This window comes from Acanthisitta chloris, unplaced genomic scaffold (assembly GCF_000695815.1).
Source record: "Acanthisitta chloris isolate BGI_N310 unplaced genomic scaffold, ASM69581v1 scaffold14064, whole genome shotgun sequence".
Lineage (NCBI taxonomy): Eukaryota > Metazoa > Chordata > Aves > Passeriformes > Acanthisittidae > Acanthisitta > Acanthisitta chloris.
The window spans coordinates 34,284-51,767 of NW_008670037.1; the positions used below are offsets into that span (position 1 = coordinate 34,284).

The following is a 17,484-nucleotide window of genomic DNA, read 5'->3' on the forward strand; positions in this document are numbered from 1 at the left end:
TAGAATGCCATTCGGTGAAAGAATTCCATCTTTTTCCAACTCTGGTGCTCCATTCCCTAATGACCACGGGAAGGCCAAGGTCATTCAAAACCTTTTCCTTACAATGACATCAAAACCGACATTTGAGCTATTCCCTGAGCAATGTTTTTAAAACACCAAATCCAAACAAACCAAACCAAACCCCCACACATTCCACTCCCTCCACCATTTGCTAGCCACTGTTTACGTAATTTTCATAGAACTTCTGTCTGAACAGCAGCACTAGAATAATCTTAAAGACTTTTTATCCACTCCAAACACTTACCACTATCAGTACTCATACTTTAAGTAAGTACTATTTCTGGTCTTCTACTGGAACAGGAGTATAGGTTTTAGGATCACAAAGAATGTCAAGTCTTAAGTTTGGACTGAACATCCAACAGCTCTGGAGAGAGCTTTACACCAATACAGTTATGGCATATTTTATGCCTAAACCTGCATCATTTATCCTACTGTCTTTTTGGCAAGATAGAAATATACACCGGAAAAGATATCAAAAGAAGGTACCATGACAGCAAGGAGAGTCCCTGGGACTGAGGGATCCTGAGCCATGTGCTCTGGGCTGGCTCTGCTTGAGCAGGAAGGTTAAACCAGATGATTCATTGTGGTCCCTTCCAACCTAACTGATTCTATGATCAGTTTTTCTTCTTGTATTTTCAGAGGTTTTTCCTTCCAGTCCCAGGGTAACTGTTAGGTCAAGTTACACAACCTACAGAGGTGCAAGCTCTACCCACTCTCTTTTAACAGTATTGATAGAAAGATAACTATTCAGTTAAAATTTTTCAACATTATCTTAGACTCTGGCCTTGCCATAAACCTATCGATATACTGATGAGTGTGGAGTAAGTTATTTCCCCCTATATAACTGATACCAGCTGTGCTTTTTTTAATCAGACTTACTACACCAGTACCTCACTCCAAGGCAGCACTTTCAGTCCACATCTCAATTGGGAACACCCAGGGAAAAAAGATCAGGTACTCAGACTGTCACAGCCAGGATGTAGCATCATTTTGCACCCAGGAGCTACCAGTAAACTACAGCACCCTGAGAAGCCACTGTTTTTTTCTTCCATGTACAGCATAGCTAAATAACTAAAACATTGCTAATATTTTACCAAATAAAGATTTTTTCCTTTCTTCATAATAAAACAGATCTTCCCTGGTTTAAGAAAATTAGCAGAAGTAAACCAGAAAACACTGAAGTTCACATTTTCAGTGCCTGAACATATGTTCAATACTCTGTAACACATACATACTTTTGCATTGTAGGACTGTAGGGAACATACTGTTCTCTGGACAACATTTTTTATGCTCCCTTGAATCCAAAAATCAGATTATCTTTAGTTTTGTGTTGTAATTGTGACATCTCAGGGCACTGATGATTGATCCATCTCCTGCCTTTTCCACTGAAGCCCATTTTTCAGTGACAATGGTGTAACTTCATAGCTGCTGAATGGAGAACAAAAGGCAAGGCAGGGTAAGTAGGTGACCCAGAGATGCCACACAAAAGCTGCTTTCTAGTACAGATTGGAACTGGAATAAAGCTAGAGATTTCAAGTTTTAGGTCATGTCCTGACACAAAGAACAGGTGATACGATTTCTACCACGAAACACAATTTGTGGTCAGTAAACTTCACTCTGTTACATTTAAAAGCAGAAAATGAGACATGGCTAATAATTTACAACAGAAGACAAAATTCATCTCAGTTGTGTGAACACTTTTTTGCTCATATATAAAGGCTTGGCAGAGGTAGCAGTTTTACTTGGCTGACAGTTCCCCATTTCACTGAAAGAAAAGTAGCTCTTTTTTCTTTAAAACTCCCAGCTACCAATCAGACTCTGCACACACTGAGTAAAGAGCCTCTCTTTTTTAAAGGGGCAGCTAGATTTATTTCAAACAGACACACACAGAAGTTTAAGTCGGAGAACACACAACCCACCACACAAAGGAGCAGGAGGAACATGTGCAAAAAACCCCAAGGTCATAGAAAAAAAGCCTAACTCAAAATCACATGCTAAAACTGACTCCTTCCTTAAGACACTGGTGTAGAGCAAAGGTCCAAGCATATAAGATGACTCTTGCACGCAGACAATACATCTTAGGATGTATCATGATGTGTCTGCAAACCTAATTAAGCACGAAAATCATTAATGATACGGAAAAACAACATTTAACCGTCAACTAGGGAGCGACAAAGAATAAATCACTGAAGATATTGGTAATGTGGTCCCTTCTGCTGGTCAAGACATCAGTGTATTTCAGAGTTGATGCTCATTGGCAAAAAAGCAGTAAAAAAGCTTCAGTGAAGCTCTGGAGTTTGCACTGTACAGTTGTACTTCAACAAGGAGAGTCCAACATCTCGCAATGTGCTCTTAAGACATTTCAGTTGACAGAATCACACTAGAATTTTTTTCAAAGAATGCACAGAGTTCATTATCTTGAGTAAGAGAAGTAGAAATTGCCAGACATGAAGGCAGAGGAACAACAAAGCAAGGAAAAAAGAACATAATCTGTCAAAACGTGGATTTACCAGAATTTGCACTATCCTAATTCAAAGCAAGGAATACTATTCTGAAATAATTTTTATTGTGTTTCTATTGTTTGAAAAATTCTTTATCATTTTCACTGATTTTACCATTATCGTGGTGACAATAATTAACACTAAGCAGAGACAACACTCTCCCAGTTCACAGGATTCTATCCTATTATGTGGTATTAGAAATAAGTGGGTGGCACAGAGGAATTAAACTTCCAACTCATGCATGGACAAGTTTAATTAAAGGCTATTTCTTTTAGCATTACATAAAAATAAACTCAAGGAATACAAGAAAGTATTAGCATTACATACAAGACATTTTTTACTACAACCAGCAACACCAGCAGTGGGAGTTTGACTGCAGATAACTCAAAGAGGGCAAAATACTGTATGGATACATTGGACTAGCAATTACATAGAACACACTGCTGTTCATCCTGTTTTATCTGGAACATTACTGCCCCTGCAAAAACATTTCTTTGCCAAAAGAAACACTTGAAACAAGAAGAATGACCACAGTGACCAAAGCCACAAGAACGCTCGTGGAAAAGCAGAGTGCCTGTATTAGTCTCAAGTGAGCGTCGTAGATAAATATTTCAAGTGGCACAGAAGAGGAACAAACTTCCACTCTTTATCTCACTATTGAAGATAAAAGGATGCGTGTGTCAGTGATGTGAAGTGTCACAAGAGAATACAGGCTTAATCTAAAAGAACTGAGTCGTAAGTTTAAGGCCCTTCTTCAATTACCATGTATGTTTCATGTAAACATTGCTGCTTTTTTTTTCTTGAAACACATAGAATCATAGAAGCATCAAGGTTGGAGGAGACCTCTAAGATCATCAAGTCCAACCATTAACCTGTCACTGCTGGAACCCCTAAACCCTAAACTAGATCCTCCAGTGCCAGATCCAGATGCCACTTAAACACTTCCAGGGACGGTGACTCCACCACCTCCCTGGGCAATATCCCAGTGCCTCAACACCCTCACAGGGAAAACACTTCTCCTCACATCCAATCTGACTCTGCCCTGGCTCAGCTCAAGGCCATTCCCTCTAGTCCTCTCCCTGCAGCCCTGGCAGGACACACATCCCACATCTCTCTCCAGCCCTAGCAGGGAGTCACAGAGAGCCAGGAGGTCACCCCTGAGCCTCTTCTCCAGGATAAACGTAACACACTTCCCACCAAAAATAGAACACTGAAGGTAAGACAGACTTTCAGTTTAACCTACAAGCTCATGATAACCAAAGACTCTCTGATCAGTAATTAAAATTATTTTACAGGCACTCAGAGGTTTCATAAGGATTACAAGAAAACACTATTACAACCAGCTATTGTCATAGTAAAGCTGTTTTCACAGAGTAATCAGGGTTGGAAGGGACCCTTGAGGATCATCCAGTCCAACTCCTGCCCCGCACAGACATCTCTGACAATCACACCCTGTGCCTGAGAGCACTGGCCAAACACCTCTGGAGCTCTGTCAGCCTTGGGGCTGTGCCCACTGCCCTGGGGAACTGTTCAGTGCCCAAACACCTCTGGGGAAAGAAGAACCAGTTGCTAATCTCCAGCCTAAACCAGCCCAGATGCAACTTCAGTCCTCTGTTTCGTTCTAGGTCAGTTAGAAAGTGAGCTGAGAAGGGTAGGTAAATGCACAAGGGAAGTTCCCAGTCTCAAGCAATGCTGGCACAGTTGACTGAAGCACTCAAAATGTGACCTTCATCTGTATCAGCTGCCTCTATGCAGCATCATCATGCTCAGTAGCCATCCAGGCACTCAGGAGAGGGGAGAGTGTGAACCAGCTGCACTTACCGGCTAATGTCCACTGCTCTGCATTCAGGGAACTGAGCTGCTGCCAGAAATACCTCTTGGCTGTTCTCCAGATTACAGAAATCTGTATTTGGAAAAAAACCCTACTTTCATTTCCCTGCCTTTTGAGAAACTGTACTGTTCCTAACTGCTGCTGTTCCACACGCAGTAACACACCTGGGAGATAGCACTGACAATACTTCTCTGCTGATGAATCCATAACTCCACTTACAATAAAGTTGAGTCACCTATGACATCTTGTGAATGAAACAAGGCTTAATCATGTGCTCAGCTCTGGGGTGCCTTACACAGGAAGAACATGGACCTGCTGGAGTGAGCCCAGAGAAGCGTGATGAAGATGCTCAGAGGGCTGGAGCACCTCACCTGTGAAGTCAGGCTGAGACAACTGGGGTTGTTCTAGAGAAAAGAACAGTCTGGGGAGACCTTATAGCATCTTTCAGTAACCTAAAGGTATACAAGAGAGCTGGAGAGGGACTTTTTACAAGGCCATGTAGAGACAGGACAAGGGTGAATGTCTATAAACTGACAGAGAGCACGTTTAATTAGACATTAGGAAGAACTTCTTGACTGTGAGGATGGTGAGGCACAGGTACAGGTTGCCCAAAGAAGTTATGGATGCACAGTCCCTAGAAGTGTTCAAGGTTAGGTTGGATGGGGCTCTGAGCAACCTGATCCAGTGGATGTTGTCCCTGCCCATGGCAGGGGGTTGGGAGTAGGTGATCTTTTAAGTCCTTTCCAAGCTAAACCATTCTGTGACATGGTTCTCTGATACAGAAGTGGGAGGCAAGAGCAGCATGCTGGAATTCATTAAGCAGAAAGGTACATAACAAAGAAATAAAAGAAATCTCTTGGCTAAATTTTCATTCAGAAAAGTGGCTTTTCATTGGATTCTATTTTTCCATGCAACGAAAAAAGAAAGAAGAGCTGTTAGAATCGAAGCAGCCGTTATCAGACTAATTAAAAAGCAACTGAAAAAACAAGACACCACTCCAAGAAACCCACAGCTTAGGAGAGCCTGAAAAGCATGAGAAGCTCATGTTTTGTCAGTCCTGGAGTGAAGCTCCAAACAGGTGCTTTGCAACACTAATCCCCTGTGAGAGCTCCAGTCTGTGGGGAATCCATTGCTGGTGGCAGATATCTCCTAACTACAAGATTACACTGTGGTTTTGAGGCTGGAAGAAGTAAGTAATGACATTTAACTGTCAAAGATTTAAGACAGGAGATTTTAAGGACTGACTGATAACGAAATAGGAAAAAAGCCTGTTGTCATTTTAAACTACTTGGCATAATTTTTACATACTGAACGACCTGAGGCACTGAAATTGCTGCCAATAACTTTTCTCCCCGGGGCACAGCATAAGCCTAAGGATGATAAAAGCAGATCAACAGTGAATAATATGCACACCAAATTATCTAACGGTTTTTCAGAACTGGACCAACACCATCCTGTACCAAGCTCCTGCTTTGCAAAGAGCTTTATCAGAAGTCAACTGTTGTTTTAAAAGCATATTAAATTTTAAAAAATCCTAAGTACATTTAAGAGAAATAAGGTTTTTACACACACAAAAATGTTTCAAATAGACAGGGAAGATTAAAAGTGATAACTGTATAAATACTATAAAGGCAATGTAGCAAATGTAGCACAGAGAAGAAAACAGGAATGCTTATACAGGGAATGACATGTGCAACAAGCCGAAATGGGCTTGAGCTGCTGAAATGGAAATTCCGCCTGAAAATTAGGAAGAAAAATGACAGGGAGGATAATCCAACGGACAATGGAAGGGAAAAGCTGTCTTAAGAGAGAAACCAAACAGATAAAGAACTCTAAGTAGAACATTTTTTTTTTGGGCATACATACAGTTAATATGACAGCAAAACTCATTTTTTAAACACCAAGAGAAAAATCCTCAATTCCCTCTCCGTTCTCACAGTGTAAAAATGAAACATCAACTGCATTTGAAAACCCTGGAATTGTTTTAAAATAGATGTAACAGTCCCTCTGGAAAAACAAAGCACTGCTGGGGTGAGGCCAGACTTCAATGATGTTCTGCAATGTAACTGAAATGCATGGTGTAACTCAGAAAATTATTTCTATTAAGTGAGCTGAGGAAACACATGAACCACTGAATACATTGTCACCTTGGACACTTGGGTGAAGTAAGTATCACCTAATCGAGCCCAACCATCTGCTATAAGCAAATGGGCTGTTTCCTTAAACACACCCAAACTTCACACACCAAGCCCTAATTCTGGTCAGATACTGCTCATGAGTCTGAGTAACTTGTCAATCAATGGTACCTGTCACACACCCATGATAAATACAATTCAAGGAACACTCAACCATCAAAAATGTGAAGTAAGTTGGTTCCTTCTCCAGTCTGTCAGCTTTCTTCCTCCTCTCCTCATTCCCTGTACACATGCTGAACCTGAGGGTTACTGTTTGTTGGATCACAGAATCAGTCAGGTTGGAAGGGACCACAATGGGCCATCTGGTCCAACTTCCCTGCTCAAGCAGAGACATCCCAGAGCACATGGCTCAGGATTGTGTCCAGACAGTTCTTGAACACCTCCAGTGAGGGAAAATCCACAACCTTTCTGGGCAATCTGTTCAGTGCTCAGTGACTGCACAGGAAAGAAGCTCTTCTTCGTGTTCAGGTGGAACTTCCTGGGCATTAGTTTTTGCCTGTTACCTTTTGTTTTATTGGTCTCCACCACTGAGCAGAGTCTGATCATCCTCCTGGCATCTCATTCCCCAGTCTGTAGGTGCAGCCAGGGCTGCCCTGTCCCAGGTGCATGTGTGTGTCCTTGTTAAATTTCATATGGTTGGTTTTACTTCATACAATTCAGATTGTTATCAGTACCAAGTGCAATTATGAAAATCAACACTAAACTGTCATTTCCACTACTGATAACAACCCAGACTCCACCCCTGAGTTTAACTGCATTTGAAAAAGAAAACTTAATTGGCAAGCTGCAGCAGAAATGGCACCACATGATTTATATGTGCATTAAGTGGAATTTATTAAAAGATGTGCGGATGTGGCTTTAAAATATCACACTCAGCACAGCATTTAGCTCAGTTTTTATCACGTGGTGCATGCAGAGGGCAAGGAACAGCTCCACTGGCATGAGGTGTTCACCTCTGGCATAAAGGTTAGAGATTTGGATTAGATGTCAGGAGAAATATTTTCCCTGTTAGGGTATTCAGGAGCTGGAATACTGCCCAGGGAGGTGGTAGAGTCACCATCCCTGGGAGTGTTTAAGAGGTGTCTGGATCTGGTGCTGGAGGATCTAATTTAGGGTTTAGGAGTTACAGCAGTGACAGGTTAATGGTTGGACTGGATGATTTTAGAGGTCTCCTCCAACCTTGATGATTCTGTGATAAAAGTCACCTCCACCAGATGAGCTTCTGGTCTGCATGTGATGCAAATAATCCTCTATCTGTGTAGTTTGCAGTGCAGCTTCGGTAGCTAACTGTACTTGTTAACACATGCAGAGAATTAGCAGATTTTACAGAAGTTGAAGTTAATTATTAAAAGCTTTGAACAGAAATGGAAAGAAAACTTTTCCTCAGAAACAGATGATACTTAATTTTAACCTTCAAATGCATTTCATAGCAACAATCACAAACTAGTATAAATAAAAAATGGAAGACATATGCAGGTTTGCCAATATAATTTTGCTTCCTTGAAAGGACAGGCCAATTATACTATGAGTCAGTAAATGTAACCTAAAAATTCCAGCTGACTACCTTCCTATAACTCCATGGAATTTTCAGCTCAACACAAAGTCCCCTCCATTTTACAGTCATACTCTTTAGATATTTTAGGTGCAGTATGAACACTTAAAATCCTCATTGTTTCCAGCAGCAGAACCTGTACAGAGACTCTTCACATGGGCAAAGGGTCTATAGAAAGGTACAAACAACACCACAAAGTGCAGAGAGAGGAATGACAGAGAACAAAGAGTAAAAGCAGCAACAAGGCAAAAGACATCCTCTCATACAAAGAGATGCACAGTAAGGTGAGAGTTAATAAGCATGTCACCATGTCACATACTGCAGGGGGGATAACTAAGCAACTTCCTTTAAATCTGCTCTTGGTCAAGTATTAAAAATACTCCCCATGAGTTGCTTTGGTAGATACATTAAAAATCCATCAGGCTACGTCTGGCTATGTCTGAACGCCCTTGGAAAAAATCTAGGAAAGCTGGATTAGAAGTATCATAGAATCACAGAATTTAGGGGTTGGAATGGACCTCAGAGATCGTCCAGTCCCAATCCCTGCCCTGGGCAGGGACACCTCCCACCAGAGCAGGTTGCTCAAGGCTCATCCAGTCTGGCCTTGAACACCACCAGGGTTGGGGCAGCCACAGCCTCCCTGGGCAACCTGGGCCACTGTCCCAACACCCGCACAGGGAAAACATTTTTCTAATATCTAACCTAAACTTCCCCTCCTTCAGTTGGAACCCATTACCTCTTGTCCTATCATTGCAGCTCCTAACACAGAGTCCCTCTCTGGCTCCTTGTAGGCCCTTCAGATATTGAAAAATTGCTCTGAGCTCTCCACACAACCTTCTCTTCTCCAGGCTGGACAGTCCCAACTCCCTCAGCCTGTCCTCACAGGGGAGATGCTCCAGTGCTCTAATCAACTTCGTGGCCTCCTCTGGATTTGCTCCAACAGTTCCATGTCCTCCTTATGCTGAGGACACCAGAACTGTGTGCAGCATTCCAGGTGAGTCTCACCAGAGCAGAGGGGAAGAATCACCTCTTTTGACCTGCTGCTCACTCTCCTGCGGATGCAGCCCAGGATTCCATTGGCAAAGTAATGTAGTAACAGACATTTGTACCAATATCAGTCCTTGGACAACTCTGGTGATTATCTAATACTAATTGATGAAACTCTTAAGTAAACATTTCACAATTATGAATACATAGGAGGCCTAGGTTCAGTAAGAATAAAACTGCTGCTTGTCCTTAAATGAGGTGGCCGAGTACCAATAGAGTCTGGGTGACTTGGTAGGAAGGCAACAGCCCAAACTCAGGGCTGATACCTGCTCTTACCCCTTCAGATTCCCAATTATAATTGGCTCATAGTGGAGTATTTTCATATTCCTTAAATCTCAGCTGAGACTTATTCATTAGATCCAAACCCAGCAACAGCTATGACCCACAAGCAGGGACAGCACATGTGTGCTGGCCATGGGAAAACTCATCTATTTGATTGGCAGGGCTGAAAAAGTTTTCAATGTCTTTTGCACAGCAAGATTTCCACAGAAGTAAAAACCAGCCTGCAGGTTTAAATTTTTAATTCACTCAGAGAGAATCACCATGATTCATCGCTGCAATGGAAGCAGTGCTGAAGAAAATTTAGATGTCTGCTCTATGTAGCTTTCTTCCCAGAAAGCCTTTGCCCAAATCTCACAAAAAAAGAGTGACTGTACCTTAATTGTTTGCTAAATTTAAATGTGATAAAGAATTCAAGGAAATTACTAATTAAATAAACATACATGCTCAGACCAATTAAGCTCATCATCCTTAAAATACTTCTGTGGAAAATGCAAGACGCATGTGAAGGTGAAGATTATCGTTACACAGAGAATACAGAAGGAATAAACCAGATTAATTTTCCACTGCAGTATATGCCAAAAGCTAAAACCCAGGAGCATGAAAAGTGACTTTCTGAGATTTTTAGGTATGCTTTTATAATTAGCATTGGCCAGTTTCAGACCATAATAAAATATTAACACCGCAAAAAAGGCAAACTGAGCACATGTAAAGGAAATTATGCTTGACATGTATCAAGTTCTTGGAAAGTACTAGAAAGCTGATAAATGCCAATTATCCTGGGATTTTTAGACTTCTAACAAAATGTTTTTATAATGCAGGAAGATTACTAGAAACATGTTGTAAGGATCTGTGTTAGAAATGACACTGTTCAACATTTTCATAAACAACCAGAGAAGACGAATAGCAAGGTCACACAGTTTGTTAAAAGCTGTGTTCATTGTCAGCTTAAAGCTTGTTAAAAAGAGCTCCAGAAAAATCTCACAAGACTGAGCAAATTAATTCCATCTATCAGATCATTCCAAAAGCTGATAAATGCAAAGAAGTCTTTCTGGCTAAAAGAAGAATTCTGAGCTCCACAGGATCAGAGGGACATGGAGCTCCTGGAGCAGGTCCAGGGGAGGGCAAGGAAGATGCTGAAGGGACTGGAGCACCTCAGGGATGAGGAAAGGCTGAGGGAGTTGGGGCTGTTCAGCCTCAAGAAGAGACACTGAGAGGGACCTCAGTAATGGATTCAAGGACATGAATGGGAAGTGCCAAGAGGATGATCAGACTCTGCTCAGTGGGGAAAAACGGATACAACCAGAAGCAACAGGTAAATAACTGATGCCCAGGAAGTTCCACCTGAACTTCTTTGCTGTGCAGTCACTGAGCACTGAACACATTGCCCAGAGAGGTCATGGACTCTCCCTCATTGGAGATATCTAAGAACCATCTGGACACAACCCTGAGCCATGTGCTCTGGGCTGGCCCTGCCTGAGCAGGGAGGTGGGACCAGACAACACAGTGTGGTCCCTTCCAACCTAACTGGTTCTGTGATTCTGAAATGTGGCTGAAGTAGCTGTCTCTGTATACTTATCAATTCTAGCTTATTCAGAAGAGCTATAGATGTTCTGAAAAGCAATACCTGCTACATTTCTTTTTTTTACTGCTGCTAAGCTCCTAATAGAAGATTTAGAAAAGAACAAAAGATCCTTTTAGTGTGCCAATATTTTTGACACTGCATGTGGTTCCAGTCACCCATCTTGAACAGTTTGCTAAAACATGGTAAGAATCATTCAAAACACCCTTAGCACCAAAAAATAAGAGTTAACAGAACTACTACTAATAGGCATGCTGGCACCAAACATATTCAGAAGTTTGCCTTACTAACTAAAGAGAGAAGGGTGGTAAAAGAGAGTCTGCAATAATAATGCTCTTTGAATTTAAAAAATGCACATTACAATTAATATTCTAGTATTTTTAAGTGACAGCAAAGCCAGTCATTTCTTGGTCTGTACCAAGAAACGGTCTGTATCACTTCAAGTGGGAGCTTCAGGCCCTACTTCCATTTAATTACAAAATGGATAATTCCCCCCTCCCCCTTTTAGCTCAGAAGGAATTCCTGAAAAGTGACTGCCTTGATAATTTTTAGCCAGTGTGGTTAGACAAAAGCATCTTCAGGTCAATTATTTTTCAAGACAAAGAAACACATTAGGTTCTTTCTGAAATGAAAGCACTGAGCTTTTCTCCTTTCAGAAGTCAATTGCATGCTTCAGGTTCAAATGCAATATGCAGCTCACTTCAAGCTGTTTCCAATGTTTACATGTTGTCAAAAGGGACTTGACCTTTCATAGTCAAGTATGCAAATATGAAGTAAGTGAGAACACACCTTGCAATACCTAGCTAGCACTTGGTTGATTTGAGAAGTGACAGCAGCTCATGGTGATCAGGTAACCTTTCTGCTCCACATCAAAGGCGGCCCAAGCTCAGGGAAAGCACCACAGGCAAATGCTTGATGCCATGTTAGTGTCTAACACAACAAAACAATGATTTTTCACCACCTTTGAGGAGCATTTTAATCCTGAAGAAGTGCACTAGGTAAAGATGGAACCTGAACTATGATCCCTTACTCAAGATGAATAGAAAGAAATGGACTAAGCTAACATCACATCATCTTTGAAAACAAGTCAAAGCATCTTTCACAAAATCTAAAGTCACTCAAATAATGACAAGTCACATCTGACAAAAAACATCTGCTGCTCTGGAAGACAGCGGAGAAGGATGGACAATGAGAAACAGGCTGTGGCCTACAGGAAGCATCCGTTCAAGCTAACACAGTATCAGGGTGTTCTCACCCTTCTTCCCACACAACTTTCAGTATGTCTTGCAAAACATCTTGAAAATAACTTATGAAAAGTATAAACAGACATTGCCAGTTCCAGCCAGTCAGCAACTAAGCCATGAAAGTAACTTTTATATTCTGCTGATTCTGCCATTGCAGATCAGAGCAGAGTTTTACCTGTACTTTGTTCAAATACATGTCCTGAGTTCATGCAAACATTGGTGTCTGGGCTACTTCTACATACTACTAAAACAGTATTAATATATTTTTCTTATCCACATTGAACTGTATTCCTAATGAAAAACACCTGCCCCCCTCTCAAGAACATTAATTTTCAGCCTACAGAGTGAATTACAATTCTTTTCTACCTGTAAATGCACTCTGGACTAGTTAGTTTAGAGCAGGACAACTATCCACAGTAAATCTGAACTGGTAACTCTGAAGTCTAGAGACAAATGTTTCCTGTTTGCCCTGATCTATGCTGCTTTTACAGCTGCTTTCTTTGCTTGAAGTGCTGAGATGGAAATCAAAAGGTCCTGATTGCTTCCCCCAAGCCTCATCTCATTTAGGTGGACCCTCTTGTCAGGGCCTTGAGTGTACATCCATGATCCCAGGGGTTTAGCTGCCAGAAGAGCTCCTCATAAGGAGGAAGACTCATCCTGAAAACACCATCCAACACTGCTTCTCCCCTTGTAAAACGTTACATTCAAAACACCTAATAACCCGTCTGTGCTGTCCTAATGTCACCTTCATAGCTAGGGAACTGTCAATGCACAAAGATCCTAAAGGAGCTCTCCCTGCAGATATCCCATGATGAGTTCCTTTAGCAACAATAGTTTTTCCACAAGTTCAAGTCTATCCAGCATCACAAACCACAGCAGCTACTCCACAACCGTAACAGCTGCTCAAACTGAAACTAGCTTTCCTGGAAGCTTTGTATCATTCCCATACAACTCAGTTCTCATTTCATGATGACACCCAGTGACAAGCAACTCAGCTGACCATTATGCACTATCTTTGTCCCCTGGAAATGCAGCAGTAGCATAACTTGGATCTCTGGGAGAGCCTGTTGTGGGTGGAATGACCAAGGGCTCACTGACCCAGCAGGCAAACACTTGCATTGAGCCAGTGCTTTCAGCACAAACAAGTAACATACAGTCATGGTGCCACACCACATGTGTTCACAGTGTGGATTAGGCTCTTTCAGTGCTCAATATTTTCCAACAATGGGTCAAAAGTCACCTTCTGCCAGCCTGATTTCTACACATTGGTCTTGAACAACTGCCAACAGTCTATGGTTGTGCCAAAGGGCATGGTCTCGCAGTAGCTGAATGAAAAAAGTAGAGCAGGTCTACTGGCAGTGTTCAGGGTCAGCCAACAGTCCCATGTTTGCTGAACAGGTCCACAGCAAAGAGGCACACCGAGCCAGGTAGTCAACACGTCAGGGGCCAGACCAATGAGGTACGTGACTGGACAACCACGCAGCTGCAACCTAGCTAATGCAACAGGCAAGGCCAGAGGCCTGAGCTTAAAGACAGCTCCAGAGTCAAAGAGGAACCCTAACAAGACTTCCCACACCTTCTTCCACAGCAGTCTGACTCAGGATTGCACGGCTGCACCATATCCAAGATGAACTTTGGCTCTGGCAGCCAAAGGAACCCCTGGAGGACAGGGTACTTGGGGCCCTGATACCTCCTGTCCTACAAACACTGCTCCTCCTTTGGGTGATGGTGCTGATATCAGTGTCAGCAACAACAGTTAATAAAATTCTGACACCCTTACCTCCTATTGACAAGAATTGTGACATCATTTTTGAAAATCACCTGCATCTGTTCTAACAGTGTTAGAATCACAGAACCTTAGGAGACCTCTAAGATCATCAAGTCCAACCATTAACCTGTCACTGCTGGAACCCCTAAACTATATCCTCCAGTGTCAGATCCAGATGCCTCTTAAACACTTCCAGAGATGGTGACCTATCACCTCCCTGGGCAACCAATTCCAGTGGCCAAGATGTTATTTGGGCAAAGCTGTAAGCAACCCAAACAACAAAGCTGTCTACAGTTCAGGACGGTCAGGAGAAAGGTTCTGATCTGGCATGGGATGGGAGGTTGCTGAACATTTCCTTTTTATTCTGCAAACCTTACATACTCTACACGATCCAGGTACAGAAAGTGCTTTAAAATTAACTTCAAAATCAATAATGCAATTTTTATTCTCAAAGAAGCACTGATAAGTGTAGCCCACAAGGCAAGATTAAGGCCAAATATGGTAGCTATATCATCTCAAAATTTTAAAGATTTTACGAAACTGGTGATAAAGAAATCTTCTTTCTATTTCAACAAACTAGATCTATCAAAACCAACAAAGGAGCTTGTGCCTCTACCCCCCATCCTTGACATTTAGTCAGGCACTGGAATAGGTTTCCCAGGGAGGTGGCGGAGTCACCATCATCCCTGGAAGAGTTGAAGAGGCATCTGCATCTGATACTGGAGGATATAGTTTAGGGTTTAGGGGTTCCAGCAGTGACAGGTTAATGGTTTGACTCGATCTTAGACGTCTCCTCTCCTCCAACCGGCTCTATGATTCTATGACACTGAAGTTTTAGCTCTTAGAGCTGCCAAGAGGAGTTCTTCTGCTAGAAATGTAATCCTATGTGGCAACAGATGAAGTAAAAGGACAATTGTAAAAGCAGCATGGATTGGGACAAACAGTAACAATGTGTCATTAGGCTACAGAATTACCAGTTAATTTTTACTGCTGTTAATTTGTCATGTATTGTTCTGCCAGGCTACACTGAAGTTTTAGCTCTTAGAGCTGCCAAGAGGAGTTCTTCTGCTAGAAATGTAATCCTATGTGGCAACAGATGAAGTAAAAGGACAATTGTAAAAGCAGCATGGATTGGGACAAACAGTAACAATGTGTCATTAGGCTACAGAATTACCAGTTAATTTTTACTGCTGTTAATTTGTCATGTATTGTTCTGCCAGGCTTCATTTTGGGAGGAGATCAGCACTGATAGCATCAGTGAGATGAGGTACACACAGAAAACCCCAAACAACTTCTGTAACACCTATGTATGGAAGATATGTTTTTCCTCTCCCAGTGTCAGGAAACTCCTCTGAGCTATAATACCAGAGACTCACTTTATTTTCTACCACCTGAAAAACAATCTCTCAGCTATTCTTTTATTGCTTACAAAGAGGTCTACTCTCATAACCCACTAAAACCCCCAAAACCAAACAAAACAGAAAAAAATAGACCACTCAAACCCCCCTAAACCACAAACCCTTTTAATCTCTACTTTACTACTGTATTATCCAGTGCCCCAAAAATGTAGGTCTTAGGAAAGCAAATTTCAGAACAGTTTGTTAAATTCCATTGTTTCCACAATTATGTATTTCACTGGAACAACAACAGGGACAAGAAGTTCAGTGACAAGAACCATGTTACCATATTGAGATAAAGGACTATTAAGGTCAATCATTTCAATACTTCATTCTGATTCCAACCTTGGTGTGTTTTCCCAACTTGCACCTTTAAACGATGGTGCTTCCCCCCTTCCCAAGGGCAGTAATCTGCCTAGGAATTAAGATGATCTGTGCAGAGTAAAAAGCAGAGGCCTGTCCACAGGTCAGGCAGTTGCCTTTATATTCCCTTGACAGGAACCACAGTCCCTATTCCAGAACAAGGGAATTGTATTGCATTTCCTCCCCAGTCACAGAGCAAAACTGGAGTCTTCTAGAATTCATCCAGTCCCACTTCTCACAGAGCAGGATATGGCTCTTGTGAAAGGTAAAGAGAAATCATTGTTTCTTAAAACAGAAGACCCGTGCTGCTACTTAAAGGAGCAGCCTTCTGAACAGCTGGGGTTTTGGAAACTTTCAGAGCAGATTTTTTTTGGTGTATGGAATATTAATGAAAAAATATTCTTTTCAGGACTAACATCTTGCCTCCACCAGTGAAAGCTGAGAAGCAAAGGTAACTAAGAACCGGATCAGCTGTGCTCCTTGCATATAAATGCCATTGTTCAAGGTGTGCTTATCCCAGCTAACACACGTTCTGCTTTCACAAAGTTCTAAACCAAAACGACCTTAAGGAAGACATGAAAAAAAAGTATTGGCTGGTTAAGAGCCAGCTAAAAAAAAAACCCCAGACTAAAAAACCCATCACGGTACAAGATTTTACTCACTGAAAAAAACACAAGAGATACACACTCGGTGTCATACAGAAGTGACATACCAACGTGGATTTTCCCAACAAATTCTATAAAATGTAGATTTGCAATGCACCAACTCTATAAAGCCAAAAGAACGTTTCTTTCTGGGAAGAAACTGAACACAGAACCTCACAAAGCGACAGGCACATAAGAGCTTGCTTGTTAAAGCTGAACTGCATCTCTTCTAGGAAATGCTTTCAGAATACATAAAGGGTATTTTCATAACAAATGTCACTTCTCTTCCCCCCTCCTCGACAATACTTCCAATTCTTTTTCCACGCTGCACTGCACTTCAAAGGAGCTCTACGTGAAGGATTCACACACAAAAAAAAGGCTTTGAAACACACCGAACGTTTGTCCTTATTCCATACAAACGCTATAGGGAGAACTCGGCTCTTCCCTCCCCCACACTCTGTACCTTTCTGGGGTAGTGACTTCACATCCTTTGACATCAGCACAGCTTGAAAGGGGGATGGGAGAGTTACGGCAGAAAGCAGTAAAACCTGCTTTTAACTATGTATGCAATGCCTTCCCGAATTCTTACATCCTCCCCAAACGCGTCGAGGAGAAAACGGGGTCTGCTCTCCGCCGCTTTCCCCGCGGCTCTAACAAACCGAGAGGGACCGAGCTACAAAGGACTTCCTGCTGCCCTTCGCCAGCTCCACAATAGCCATTTATTCGCTCGGCACAGGGTCGCGTTCACTCTCACGCGCACAATAACTCACCTCGGATATGCAAAAGGACCACGGGCTGGAACGGCCCATTGGAATTGGCTGCGTCAACCACCATCCTGCTGCCAGCTCTGTTACATGTCAACATCGAGGCTCGGCAGGCTCGGCGGTGTGTTCCTTAAGGCGAGGAACCAGCCTCCATTTTAGTTTAAAAAAAGACAGAAAGCGAAGCTGCAGCTGGAGGGAACTGGCTGGGCAGTGATGTCAGCGGGCGGGACCAGCCCCATTGGCCGACGGCAGCAACT

At 42.2% G+C, this 17,484-nt stretch overlaps 1 protein-coding gene across 1 annotated transcript in view; it reads right to left on the minus strand.

Annotated features, from left to right (window-relative positions):
* PPP2R5C (protein phosphatase 2, regulatory subunit B', gamma) overlaps positions 1 to 17,399 on the minus strand; it is a 47,718-nt gene extending 30,319 nt beyond the window's left edge. Inside the window, exon 1 of the mRNA XM_009073540.1 lies at positions 17,234 to 17,399. Coding sequence (XP_009071788.1) covers positions 17,234 to 17,327 — 94 coding nt within the window. The 5' untranslated portion in view covers positions 17,328 to 17,399. The remainder of the gene's footprint in view (positions 1 to 17,233) is intronic.
* Between the last annotated feature and the right edge of the window lie 85 nt (positions 17,400 to 17,484).